The sequence below is a fragment of the Hermetia illucens genome, chromosome 4, assembly GCF_905115235.1.
Source record: "Hermetia illucens chromosome 4, iHerIll2.2.curated.20191125, whole genome shotgun sequence".
Taxonomy (NCBI): Eukaryota; Metazoa; Arthropoda; class Insecta; order Diptera; family Stratiomyidae; genus Hermetia; species Hermetia illucens.
In genome coordinates, this window is record NC_051852.1 from 8,690,730 (window position 1) to 8,704,945 (window position 14,216).

General features: G+C 46.5%; 1 protein-coding gene across 1 annotated transcript in view; it reads left to right on the plus strand.

Annotated features, from left to right (window-relative positions):
• Positions 1-8,622: 8,622 nt before the first annotated feature.
• LOC119656086 overlaps positions 8,623-14,216 on the plus strand; it is a 43,980-nt gene continuing 38,386 nt past the window's right edge. The window contains exon 1 of the mRNA XM_038062389.1: positions 8,623-9,931. Within this exon, the coding sequence (XP_037918317.1) occupies positions 9,847-9,931 (85 nt within the window). The 5' untranslated portion in view covers positions 8,623-9,846. The remainder of the gene's footprint in view (positions 9,932-14,216) is intronic.

A 14,216-nucleotide genomic window follows, 5' to 3' on the forward strand; every position in this document is an offset into this window, starting at 1 on the left:
GAAACGCAACACCACGCCGAGGCCCGAAGGTCTCTTCTCGCTTGAGCATAACCAACAACCCCCATGAAGCTCCCACTAGGGGGCCAACCACAAATAACCGAGCTGTACTCACATACAACAGGAGTTCACCCGAAGTATGAGAGTCCAGGGGCTATCTCGGTTCCCATGGTACCAGTATACCCCTGGTGAGGTTTCATGACCAATTTGCCACTTCAGATGAGTCTCGAGTCTGATCGCTCTGATTAGGCCTTTGGAGCATTCGCCTACTGCATCACGGCCGGCAAACCAAAGTGAGTACAGCGTCTCCCGGTGCGACCACTATGGAGGATCTCCTCGGCCACTTGGTTTTGGTTCAGCCGACAGGGTTGCCGCCCCGTCTTTCTCCCCGCCACTTCTGAGCGCCTCATTTCGGATGTGATCAAACGTGTCACGCCACTAGTCCAACGCAACATCTCCGTCTCCATTACCGCAAGACGCCGTTCATTGTTTTTTATAGTTCGTCCAGGTTGCGTTAATGCGTGAAGGAATTTCATAACGCACTTCTCCATTGGCTGATAGCGTTGATCCGAGATATTTAAATCGCTCAGTTCTGGGCAGATTACTGCCTCTGACAGTGATTGTGCCTGTTTAATTATAAAATTAATAATAATTGTTCAAACGCCGCAGGAGACAGAATCGATACTCTTTGTAAGAATTCATCGTTGGAGTTCCGCTCTTTTGGCGAGTTTTTATTTTAGTCTGCGCTTCAAGCGTCCGCTCCGGGGTACGTCGGTGGTGTTTCTTTTTCTGTCGTACGGGCATTTGTGGGTGCGGTCTGCCGTAGTCAAAGTAGGACCTTTTAAAATTCGGTACAGGCGCGTCTTTGACTCAACTCGCGTCGTTAAACCTAGCTTTTGGTATGTCGATAGACAACAAAGACGCGGCAAGCCCATCAGGCCCTCAGGTGACCGCCCTCGCTGTGCGCGTTCCTCCTTTTTGGCGACGGGATCCGGAGCTGTGGTTTGTCCATCTGGAGGCGCAATTTCAGATTTCCGGGTCAGGGCGGATGCGACAAAATTTAATTATGCGATTGTGGGCATGGATGAGGGGTCCATTCTCCTGGTAGTCGATATTGTAAAATCGGCCTCCTACGCTGTATTGAAAACGGAGTTTATCAAGCGCTTGTCGGTAAGTGCGATCACTTGCTGGCGGGTTTAACGTTGGGCGACCGAACTCCCAGCCAATTGCTTCGCGAAATGAGACAATTGGGTGGGAGCAAGATCGACGACGATCTGTTGAAGTCGCTCTGGTCGCGACGACTTCCGGAGGACACTCAGGCGGTCCTCGCATGCGTCTCCGGTTCTTTAGAGGCGCTGGCAGGTGCAGCTAATAATGTGCATGAGGTGCACGCGCGTTCAGCTATAGCGGCCGTTGAGCAGCCTTCAGACTAAGTTGGCGAGCTGAAGCGCGAGATGGCCGCGCTTATGGCCAGCATGACTGAGATGAGGGCGACGCTGGACGCTCAGCGTGCGGGCAGCAGGTCGCGAGTTCGCTCGCGGTCTACCGCCCGAATAGGACGATCAGGTAGCAGGTCGTCAGAACAGCCTACGGACCCAAGCATTTGTTGGTACCATCGTAGATTTGACGATTAAGCTACCAGATGTTCCCGTGTAAATTTGCGCCTACCACAAAAAAATAAGTCCGCGGGGGGCCTGGCGATGGCCACCCAGACGGCAGCGCCACGTCACCTAACAATTTATGCCCCTCTCAGTAAGCGGGGACGGAGGTTTCGGTTCTTCCCGTACCGGCTATTCCCTCAAACCTTGAAACTTGTGGCGGCAAATTCCTCTCGAATCAGCACCTACGGGTACAGGAAAGTGAACGTGAGTCTTGGCTTGCGTAGGACGTTTCTGTGGCAATTCATCCTGGCGGATGTCAGCTTCCCCATTTTAGGCGCAGACTTCTTGTGCCACTATGGGTTGCCGGTGAACTTGCAGAACAAGTCCGTTATAGATCCCACAACCAATCTTAATTCGTCGGGCCAAATCGCATCTCACCCAAATAATCTTTCAGTACTTTTGGAGGAGATTACCGACTCTCGTGTTCGGGCACTCCTCCAAAAGTCCAGCCAGATTACTACCGAATGTAGTCTCTCAAAACCAGTGAAGCACAATGTGCAGCACCACATTAACACCACTGGTTCCCTGATCTTCTCAAAGATGCGTTCTCTACCACCACAGAAGCTGGCTATTGCACTCTTGCGATCTTATGGCTGGTTATGGATCAAAGTGTAGTATCTCCTAAATATAATATAAAATCCCAAACATTAGAAACTGCACTTTTCTCTGCTTTCAATATTGTCTGAACAAGACTAGGCTTGCTTTGGCCCTTTGGCCAAGTAAGTTGGTCTAAAAATAAACGATGAGAAGACCAAAATCATGATACAAAAGTAGAAAGAGACCAATCAGTCAAAACATAAATCTAAACGCTGCGAAGTTAGGCGCAATTCTCACAAAGGACAACAACGCAACATTTTACCTCGTACAGCCAATTCTAAGGAAAGTCTCTCACTTAAAATATCTTTTCAAATTATCTGGCGAGAGCGCGTCTTGGACATCCACTTAAGGACGATTATGGAGAGAACGTCTTTCTCTAAGTCCTAGCATGCCTACCTCAAAGGACAATCCACAGAAACCGCCCTCCACGAGGTAATTGGCACTGTTGAGCGGTCGCTACAGTACAAGCAGTACACCCTAGCTGCTTTCTTGGATATAGAGGGAGCTCTTAACAACGTTAGTTCCAAAGCCATCAAGGAAGTCTTGACCAGTATTGGATTGGGGGGGTATCTTACGCATTGGATTATATCCATGTTAAGTACCAGGATAATCCAGTTAGATCTGGGAGGCAACCACTTGACCAGAGCTGTGAATAGAGCCACGCCCCAGGATGGCGCTATCTCTCCGGTGCTCTGGTTAATAGTAATGGACGAAATTTTACGAACATTGGACAGCAGCATTGTGAACGTGGTGGCGTATGCCAACGGCTTGGTGATATTAGTGTCAGGGATGGTTCCGTCCATTATGAGCGACATCATGGATGGAACGTTGCGAAAGGTGTGCATATGGACCGCAAGATGCGGACTCAGCATAAACCCAACCAAAACGGAATTGATGCTATTCACCACCAAGACAAGAATACCGGAATTCCACCCACCACGGCTGAATGAATAAAGATTGGTTTTTTCCTCTAATCTAAAGTAATCCTGGATCCAAAGCTAAATTGAGAATATAACTGAGGGTTAAGAAGGGCTGTATAGCCTTCTATGCCTGCAACCTTTGCAAAGAAATGAGGTCTCCGGCCGAGGATGGTTCTCTGGATGTACACCGCTGTATTGCGTCCGATCCTAACGTACGGCTCTATTGTATGGTGGCAGCTTTTGAGCAAAAAATACAATAGGATGAAGCTTAATAGGATTCAAAGAACCGCATGTGCAGGTGCTACTGGGACTCTACAGTCCTGCCCGGCAGATGCTCTTAATGTACTCCTGCATCTCCTCCCTCTAGACCTCCACATTAAATACGTTGCAGCGTGCAGTGCCATCAGACTACGTTAGTCCGCATGCTGGGCAGCAAAGTGCTATGGCCACAGTAACATCCTAGACGAAGTACCTCGGGAAATCTGAGCATTCCCCACGGACTATCCACACGCAAGTTGAACTTCACGAAAAACTGTACTGTGGACTTTCCAACCCGGGCAAAGTGGAAGACCAGTGGCGTGTTGCAAAGTTGTGACTCAGTATTCTTTACCGATGGATCAAAGATGGTCTGTGGAATCGGTGTGGGGGGCGGGGGGTTTTCTCGAATACACACAGTGTATCCGAGTCATATGATCTCCTAGGTTTCGCCAGTGTATTCCAAGCGGAAGTGCTTGCGACATTGGAAGTCTGTCGATGGCTGGAACGAAATTCGAGCCCCAAGCGTAATATAGCCATTCTGACCGACAGCCAAGCGACCATCGAGGCCTTGTACTCAGCGACGACATCTTCCAGGCTGGTGGGGCAGTGCAGAAACGCACTTAACCGTCTGGGTGGCACGCTAATGGTCAGCCTCCTCTAGATTCCCGGGCATAGGAACATAGAGGGGAACGAGCGGACTGACGCTCTGTTCTTGGCAGCCCTTCGGTGAATACAGTTGGTGTTCCACTGGCGGCTGTCAGGGGCGGAGTCTAGATGGCGAAGGCTTACAAGCTGTGCCAAATCAAGGAGAATTTTGTCGATTTATAACATAGCTCGAACACGAGAGCTCCTGTGCCAGGAGCGCTCAAATGCATTCAAGATTACGGCGGTCTGCGCGGGCATTGGTCCATAGGGGATCATGCCGCTAGGCTCTACATACCATACAATTTGCATTGCCGAAGCTGCGGAGAAGGAAGGCAAATCCTCATGCACTTTCTCTACGATAAAACATTCTTTTGGGACCTCAGAGAGACTTCTAACTGCAGGGTGGGAGAGCTGCTTTCCTTCGTGAATGCTACGGGCTGGCTCTGAAGATATGAGCCGGCTCTGCTTCCCTGCTCTCATAACGTCATGATTTTAGGAATTTGGGACATCAAAACGGCGCACTACATCGCTAATTGGGCTCCTCGGAGTGGCCACTGGTACCTACCTACCCCCTATCTGGCGAGCTCTTGTTCCGTCGACTGATTATCTTGAACAAATCTATGTTTAATAAATGGTAAAGAAAATTGGGAGCCCAAATTAGGTGTTAAGGCCGTTTAATGCTTATCACTCGCTGGCGTGTAATGATAACAATACAAGTCGATAAAATAAACATAGGGAAACTTGTAGGCGGTGTCAATCCCAATTTCTCATGTAAACTCTCAGTTTGGTCTATGAACTAACTACGATCGACCGACAACGTTAATCTGTATTAGGTGAATTGCCGCCGCAATTGAGCTACGATGCTACTCTCTTGAAGCTACGACGCGTTGGCCCTCCTATCAGCGTCGTAGAGAAAACAGACGAAAAATGCAAAATCGTCGGATTTTCGTGGGAGATACCTAGGGAATTCGACTCAGATTCAGAAAATGCAAAAATTTCGACGCTACGACGAGTAAAATGTGGGGCCGTGGATCCCTGACCAAAATCGAAAAAAATTGAAAATTCTCACGATACCCGAGTCGGAAAACTGACGAAAAATGCAAAGTCGTCGGATTTTTGTGGGAGGTACCGGAACGTTGAGACGACTGAGATTTCAGAATTGCAAGAATTTCGACGCTACGATGACGGAGACGCGAGATATGAGGCGAAATGTGGGGCGTCGAGGCCTGACCAAAATCGAAGAAAATTGAAAATTCCGACGGTACCTGACCGGCCGGCCGAAACAACGGGGGCTTGATGCATTTGTTTGGTTTTAGACAAGCTAGTGAAAACAGACATAGCGCCATTAATGCATCGGGCAGCACTAAGTCTGGTAACACCGTTAGCAGAAACCTCGCTTCCTAGATATACAAATTGATCAATGCTTTCGTGCTCTGTCCATTAATGCAGATAGGGAGGGTGCGATGACTTGTCAGACTGAGAACCTTGGTTTTGTTTGTGTTTATCTTCAGTGCCATTCTAGTTTCTCTTTCTTTCCAAAGCTAGGGCCATTTGGCTAATGTCCATGACCCGGTGAGAGGCAAGCAGGTATCATCAGCGTAGTCTAGTTTTTTGAGAAAAAATGTCATCGTCCACCCATGGAGACTCCTCCAATTGTCATACTCAAAACTGCTGTCCTTCTTTGGAATCTTAACGATTATCTCCTTCCTCCACTTACTGGGAAAGGTCTCGGATTCCCAAGATTTCCGTACGGGTGGAAGTAGCAGATCTGCATTAACTGCAGGTGCAGCGGCAAGCAACTCTGCGAGGAGATCGCCAAATCCAGTGGCTTTAACCCGTTTGAGTGCATTGATGGCCGGAATGATTTCTCTTCTGTTTGGAGGAACAGTCCGTATTCGCGTTTTACGATGACTGACCATTTCATCTGCAAAAGGAGGAACTCGACCGGATGTGATTGTTCGTCATCTTGGATGAGAAGTCGATTGTGAAAGTCCTTGACGAAACCATTGAAAGATTTGTGACCACATGCAAGTTCTTTCATGATGCGGTAGAACACTTCCAAAAACTTAAGTTTAGAAGATGTTAGATGTTGATGGTCGGACATGCTCTAACCAAGGAAGGAAAACGAAACGTGGATGGTACTAATTTTTGAACGGTGGTATTATTGTTCTTGACTTACTTATCGAGTTTCCGTTCATACAGTGTCCTTTATGCTTTTGAGATTTTTACTCTGTTTGGTATTCCATTCCAATATCAGCTCAAATTAGATTTCATGGAGATGAAAGTTTTGAAATGGATTGCATGTAATCAATAGTATAATAGGAAAAATATGTCTGTAAGGATCACAGAGCGGCAGCGTGATCTGGTACACGGCTAGCACAAATCCGGTGGAACGTCCTCTATATTTTAACATCGACAGCTTTGCTATCGAATACTACCTCGCCGTGATGACCACTGGGTGTTTTTCCATCAAAGCAGAAGTCGGAGGAGGGTGGAGATGAGCTTTCCGCGCCTTACAACGAAAAAACTGTCCAGCCTGATCCTCCTGCTGAGGGTTGAGCGAAGCGCTGACAACGCTTCCTCAGAAAATATCGACGTGTCCAGCAATCCAGGATACAGCCTCGGATTGGACGGATCAAACGGCAACAACTTCGGCAACGTAAAATGGACTACTTTTTTGGGTCTTTCTCAACGTGAGGTATATCAGCTCTCATGTACCAATGGAGGACAAAGATAATGTTATTAAAGGCGAATTCTACACCCGCCTGGACAGAATTTTTGACAGGTTGCTGCCCTCCATGGCATCAAAGTGTTTTTGGGAGACTTCAACGCTAAAATTGGCAACGAACAGTTCCGTTGAGACATAACAGGAGGGCAGAGCCTCCATAATGAAACAAACAATAATGACCAAAGACTCAACGACTTCACCAGCAGCGAAAATTTAATAGTAAGCTCCACCTACTCCCCCCATAAGAACATACACAAAATGACATGAATATTACCAGATGAGCGGGCATTCAGTCAAATCTGCAAATAGAAATTATCTTGTTGTAGTTCTGGGGGCGACAAATCCAAAAAGATGTATTTAGATAGCTGCATCCTGGAGTAAAGAAAAAAACCACCAACAAGGACATTAAAGAAGTTCATTATAAACTTTTAGTTAAGCCTGGCATTCTGCCGCTTTTGCACGTTGTTTTGTGTCCTCCTCCTCGTAATGTCGGAGCACACACTGAAGCGTATGTAATATGTTCAGTAGCCGTAAAAAGGAGTGACTTCCATGCATTGCCCAAACGCACCGGAATAAGGGGAAGTCCCCCCTCCTATATCTGGGGTATAGCGCGTCAACCACAACTACGCGCGCCATTGCACGCGGTTACCTGAAATGTATTTCAGCCGCCGCTACGACTTCCAGAGGGGTTCGCACTCCTCTTCTACTATACTATGCCAAGTGCCTTTGGGGCGAACCACTCATCGGCCATCTTGGGAAAGTGGATTTCACTGCATGGAGTGGCCCGCAATGCAATTGTCGCCCTCTTATGTGTGACCTATCCATTGCCACTTCCGTCTTCCGATCACACTGCGTACGGGTAGCAGGCCTATGCGTAGAGCAAGTTCTTCGTTTGTAATAATATTAAGTCAGCGCATTTTGATGATACGACGCAGACATGTATTGACGAAAGCTTGAAGCTTTTGAATAACAGTGGAGTTCACTTTCCATTGCTATTCTCATATAGCAACACAGAAGGAATACTAGCTCAGAACAGTCTCATCTTGGTCTTGGTGTTGAGATAACTGCATTTTCAGATTTTAGACAAGGCAACGAACGCTGTTAATGCGTCGGGCAACATCAAGTTCGGTGCCACGGTCGGTAGATACCACGATTCCTAGATCTACAAATTGATCGACGATTTCGATGCTTTGCCCATTATTGAAGATAGGGAGAGTTCAATGACCCGTCAGACTGAGAACCTTGGATTTGTAGTTGGTTATCTTCAGCCTAACTCTAATTGCCTTTTTCCAAATACAGAGACATTTGACCAAGGTCCCGGTAAGAGAGCAAACAGATTTCATCAGCGTAGTCGAGGTATTGGAGGGGAGATGTCATCTTTCCTCCATGTCCTCTGGATAAGGCAACTTGAAGAGCGTCACCGATAACAAGGAGTAATATATGGCTATGCACATCCTTTTTTTCAGAAAAGGTTAGCAAAGCAGCTTGCTGCCTGATTTATCTTTTTCTTCTGTCCCTTGGGGTGGAGGCCAAATGATTCTCTCTCTTTTTGGATACTTAATCATGAAGAAAAACTCCAGTTTTCATAAAATCAGCACCACTTAACAGTGTACGAAAATTTCACTTCACTAAGGGATATATCGATTTTTCCCTGATATGGAAAAGGACATGTCTAATCTCTTGGTTGCTCTTTTCCTGTCAAAAGTTCCCCGGCCCATGAGGAAAAAGATAAAAACTCCCAACCGTTTATAAACATTCGCTGTACGAATACTAACCAAGAGAAGACGATGTCTTTCCAAGTACTGACGATACTCACTCAGTCTAGTGTCGGTCTCAGTCCGGTCCCAGTCATGTCCTGCCGTGCTTCATAGTGGTAACGTGTAGCAAGGAATCTTATGGCCGATAAGCATTAAAATAAACTACAGAGTGTAGTGGGTAGGAGGACCAAAGAGAGTACCCCACTGGGAGCTATCTTTGTCCGAAAGAAATATATATGCGAGAAGATATCACGGAACTCTCTCAATTCAACCCTTAGTTGGATCGGTCTGTTATCCTCCACCCACAAATAGGGTCTGGTTTCTTCTTCGCATAGTATGTATGGAATAACATGTTTTGTACATATTTTCATATTGTGTGTGGGCATCGAAGGGTGGTGGCTGCCATGTCTTATTTAAATCACGACACAGCTTCGTCCTGAAAGGAATGTAGCAGCGCGTAGCAGTGAAGAAGTAGTGAATCCCGGATACTCTATCGCTCGGTGTGTTTCTATATCTCTTTGATAATAATTCAGACAGATCCTGACTCAAGGATAACACTAGAAACAATGGTATAAGGCATCTTCAAAGTGGAAGGCGGTAAAACAAAGATGTGAAGCGACATTGCTAGGAAACGAAAGTGGAAATAACCAGGACATAATGGGAATCCCATTGTGAGCCTCGACTGAGAAACGCGCTCCAGGAGGCGAAATAGATTGGCGAGTGGACTACGACGTTCAGTTTCAGTTTTCGTAATAGCATCAGAAAAATAATCATCATCTCCAACAATACGGGGATTATTTTCTCTATTGATATAGTGATGTGGTTGATTCCTTTTGTGCCATTGTCGGTCCTTAGATGATACTTTTTGTGCTCAGTGCTTTCCCCATTGCAACTCACTGTGGTGATGCTAATCTGTGGCCCGGAGATTAAACAAAGCCGGCTCACAAAAGTGGTGATGACAACAAGAGGAAACAGTTTTTCTTTGATTGTGGTTTCCAGGAAAATGGAGCGCAATTTCAGCAGGAATGATGTGCTCCTAATTTAAATAGTCGGCCATCGAGATTATTCGTATTGTGCTGGGGTGTAATATGATCCTTGGTATCCTGTGTCGTCTAAGTAAGATGGAAACCTGGGAGCAAATTGGCAAATTATAAAGAAGTGTCGGATTACGTGATAGTCGGTGTTTGCACGTACGCATTATAAATGCTTGAGTTAATTGCCTTTTAGGGTGGAACACAATCAGGATTTGTGATTTTAGGGAATGGAGAATTAAGTTATCTACTATGACGCCAATTTGGATACTTCGTTTTTTCGTTCAACTAGTGGCAGGGGTGATCGTTGGATCGGATAAAATACCAACAATGGGAGGTAAGTTTTGTATCGTATTGAATGGTCCTATATTTAATGTGTCCCTGATGATCCTGGTTGAAAAAAATTTTCCTCTATATAACACCTCGTTCAATAAGTCCCGGGACTAACTATGAAGACAACATTTTATCGGCAAAATTCTTTATTATTCATCAACATAATCTCCTTCAAGGGTGATATAATCATTCCAACGCTTCTCTAACTTTTCAATGCCATGTTTGTAGAACGATTTGTCTTTTGACTCAAAATGAGCCTCAGTAGCAGCGATCACCTCCTCATTTGAGCCAAATCTTTTTCCCTGGAGCATCTTTTTGAGATCCGCAAAGAGCCAGCAGTTGCTGGGGGCCAGATCCGGCGAGTACGGAGGATGAGGAAGCAGTTGGAAGCCTAATTCGTTGAATTTGATCATCGTTTTGATTGACTTGTGGCACGGTGCGTTGTCTTGATGAAAGATGACTTTCTTCTTCTTCATGTGTGGGCATTTTTTCGCTATTTCGGCCTTCAAACGATCCAATAACACCATGTAGTAGTCGCTATTGATGGTTTTTCCTTTTTCGAGGTAGTCAATGAAAATTATACCATTCGCATCCCAGAATACGGACGCCATCACTTTGCCGGCCGACCGTTGTGTTTTTGGACGCTTCGAGCGGCTTTTACCGGTCGTACGCCATTCAGCTGACTGCCGACTTGACTCTGAAGTGAAATGGTGAATCCATGTTTCGTCCACTGTCACATATCGACGCAAAAAATCCTGTTTCTTGCGAGTAAACAGTGCCAAACAGCTCTCCGAATCATTGATACGTTGTTGCTTTTGTTTCATTCTGAGCAAACGCGGCAGCCATTTGGAAAAAACCTTTTTCATAGCCAATTTTTGGTGCAAAATAGTAAATGCACTACCAGTTGATATGTTCACCATCTTAGCTATCTCGCGCACTTTCATTTTGCGGTCACCCATCACGATTTTCAATACTTGCTTGGTGTTTTCGGGAGTTACTCCCTCATTTGGCCGACCCGAACGTTCCGCATCATTTGTATCAGCACGACCGCGTTTCACGTCTAAAAACCACCGACAAATGGTTGTTTTCGACGGAGTAGAGTCCGGATAACGTTTTTCAAGCCATTGCTGAGCTTGAACAGTGTTTTTTCCCCATTAGAAAACAATGTTTTATCAACACACGAAACTCGTTTTAGTTCATTTTTTCACGATTGCAAAGGTAGCGTCAGTTTAACCACTATAGCTTTCTTGGTTATGTTTCGAATTACATCAAATTTTGACACATCTTATCTGAAGGTTGGTACTTCTGAACCTTGGTATATAAATGGCATTATTAGCGCCATTTCTACACTAGTCCCGGGACTTATTGAACGATGTGTTATTGGATTGGAGAAAAAGTAATGTCGTATTTGTGATCGAATTTTAACGCTTTATTTAACATACTTGGAATTATCCGATTAAAGTCAAATTTGCGCCGTTTTGTTCGCAAACATGGTGCCATTTAGAAGGCAACTCCATTGGCCCCCCCCCCTCCTTATTTGCAAAAAACTCAGGTAGCTAATTTTCGCTACCTCTTTTGAGGCCAACTTAATAACACCAAGAGCGTTTTGCATGGACCGGAAGAGATGGTAATCACTTGATGCCAGGTCGGGACTATACGGTGGGTGCGATAGGACATCCCATCCGATCTCCCGTAGCTTCTGGCGGGTCATCAAAGATGCGTGAGGCCGAGCGTTGTCCTGGTGGAGCAGAACACCATTCCTATTGACCAATCCTGGCCGCTTCTGGTCAATCGTCTGCTTCAAACGGTCGGGTTGTTCACAGTAGAGGACCGAATTGAGGGTCTGGCCATAGTTGAGCAGCTCATGGTGGATGACTCCATTCCAATCCCACCAAACACACAGCAAAACCTTCCTGGCCGTCAATCCGGTCTTAGCGATGGTTTGGGCCGGCTCGCCGCGGTTCGACCACGATCTTTTTCGCTTGAGATTTTCGTACGTGATCCACTTGTCATCACCAGTCACCATCCGCTTCAAAAATGGGTTGAATTCGTTCCGTTTCAGCAGTGCATCGTAGGCGTTGATTCGATCCAAGAGATTTTTTTTACGTCAACTCGTGTGGCACCCAAACATCCAGCTTTTTTTGGAATCCAATCTTCTGCAAATGGATCCAAACGGTTTTATGGTCCTTACCCAGTTCCTGGCCAATCGAGCGAATGCCCACATGCCGGTCTATTTGGATGATTTTGACGATTTTATCGGTTTCTACGACGATTGGCCTACCAGTACGGGGTGTATCTTCGACATCCACGACACCAGAACGAAATCGATCGTACCAACGCTGTGCTGTGCGAATCGTTACAGTATCGGACTCATAAACTTCACAAATTTTTTCGCCCGCCTTCGTTGCATTTTTACCTCTCAGAGAAGTAAAAATGTAAAATATGACGAATTTGTTGCTTTTTTTTTATGGATGGAGGTGGAAATCTTAGAAAGACGCTGCTGTGCCAGGTTGCAGCAGTGTGTGGGATTTGCACCCACTAAAACCACCCCCACTCTTCCGCCCCTCCCCGCGGGACCACCGTGAAGTATTACTTCGCGGGGGAGACTTTGGTTCGCTATACCAGCTCGTCCATGTCGCGTCTCCGTCGCGCCGCCTTCCGAGCTCGATCCAACTCCAGGAGTTTTGTCTGCACCGCGGCTACTGCCTCATTTAGCGCCATCCAGTTTTCCTCCGACTTCAGCATCTCTTCCACCAGTTTGGAGGGCTCGATGTCCGCCCCTAAGATGCTGTTCAACCTCCTTTTCTGCTGCAGAAATCTGGGACAATGGAACATAACGTGCTCCGGGTCCTCGGGTGTAGCACCGCATTCAGGATAGTTGGGAGACTCGTCCAACTCGAATCGATGCAAGTACTTCCTATAGCCACCGTGTCCCGTAAGGAACTGTGTCAGGTGGTAATTCAATTCTCTGTGCTTTCGGTTGACCCATTTCTCGATACACGGGATCAATGTATGGGTCCACCGACCCCTGTCAGAGTTATCCCATCGTTGTTGCCACTTGCCACACAACTCTCTCCTGATGACTTTTCGGAAATCCGCATTCACCTCGTCTGGATTTGCCTTCCGTTTTTCGTAGAGCCAGTGTGCCTCGCCCGCTAGAAGATCTATAGGGATCATTCCTGCGATGACACACACTGCCTCCGTCGACGCCGTCCTAAATGCGCTGCACACCCTTAGCGCAATTGGCCGGTATGCTGCACTTATTTTCCTGCGATTGACAGCATGGTTCAACGTTCCCGCCCAGACAGGGGCCGCGTATCGCAGGATCGACCTCACCACTCCCGCGATGAGTAGCCTGCGACTATACTTCGGCCCTCCCACGTTAGGCATCATCCTTGCAAGGGATGAGCTGGCATTTGCTGCCTTCTCTCGCGCATAATCCAAGTGTCCCTTGAAACTCAGCTTGGCATCGATCATCACCCCCAGGTATTTGACAACCGATTTTGAGACGACCTCACGATTACCAACCAGGATGGTAACCGTGCTGTTGTTCCTACGGTTGGTAATGAGGAGCGCCTCCGTCTTTTCGTCCGCCAGGTCCAGCTTGGCCATTCGTAACCATGACTTGATGGTATGAATGGCTTCATTTGCATAAAGTTCCACGTCCTCGGGATGCTTTGCAATTGCAACTACCGCCAGGTCGTCCGCGAAACCAATCAGCGTTGCCTCCTTCGACACGCGAAGGCCAAGCACTCCGTCGTACATTATGTTCCACAGCAGCGGTCCCAATACAGGCAGCGGTCCCAATACAATTTCTTGCTTGGTGGACTCCATCTTTGACGCGCTATAACTTGAGACTGAAACATACGATCATAAAACTGTCAAAGAGACACCTGTAGCCCAGATTGTCGTCTACAAATCGTCGTATAGTATGACCCGATGCGATAAGTACAACACAAGATGTGTTTAAGTGTCGCCATCTATTGACAAAATACGACATTACCTTTTCCTCAACCTAATATTTCGCATCCATTCAATTTGAAGGTGTTCAACTAGGAATTCTGCCTCTAAAAAAGATACATCTGGAAAGAACTCATGTGAATGTTGTTTGATTCATTATCACTAGCACCAGCCACTTCCACACTTCTCTAAATTTACTGAGTATGCCTGCGCTTGATTATCCTTCCCGTGGAGCGTAACCAGGTGTTAATGTAAATCCCTTTGGGTACTTAAAAACTCATGAGAAACCAGCAAACAGTTGGCACTTGTTCCGCTCACAAAGTTTTTCT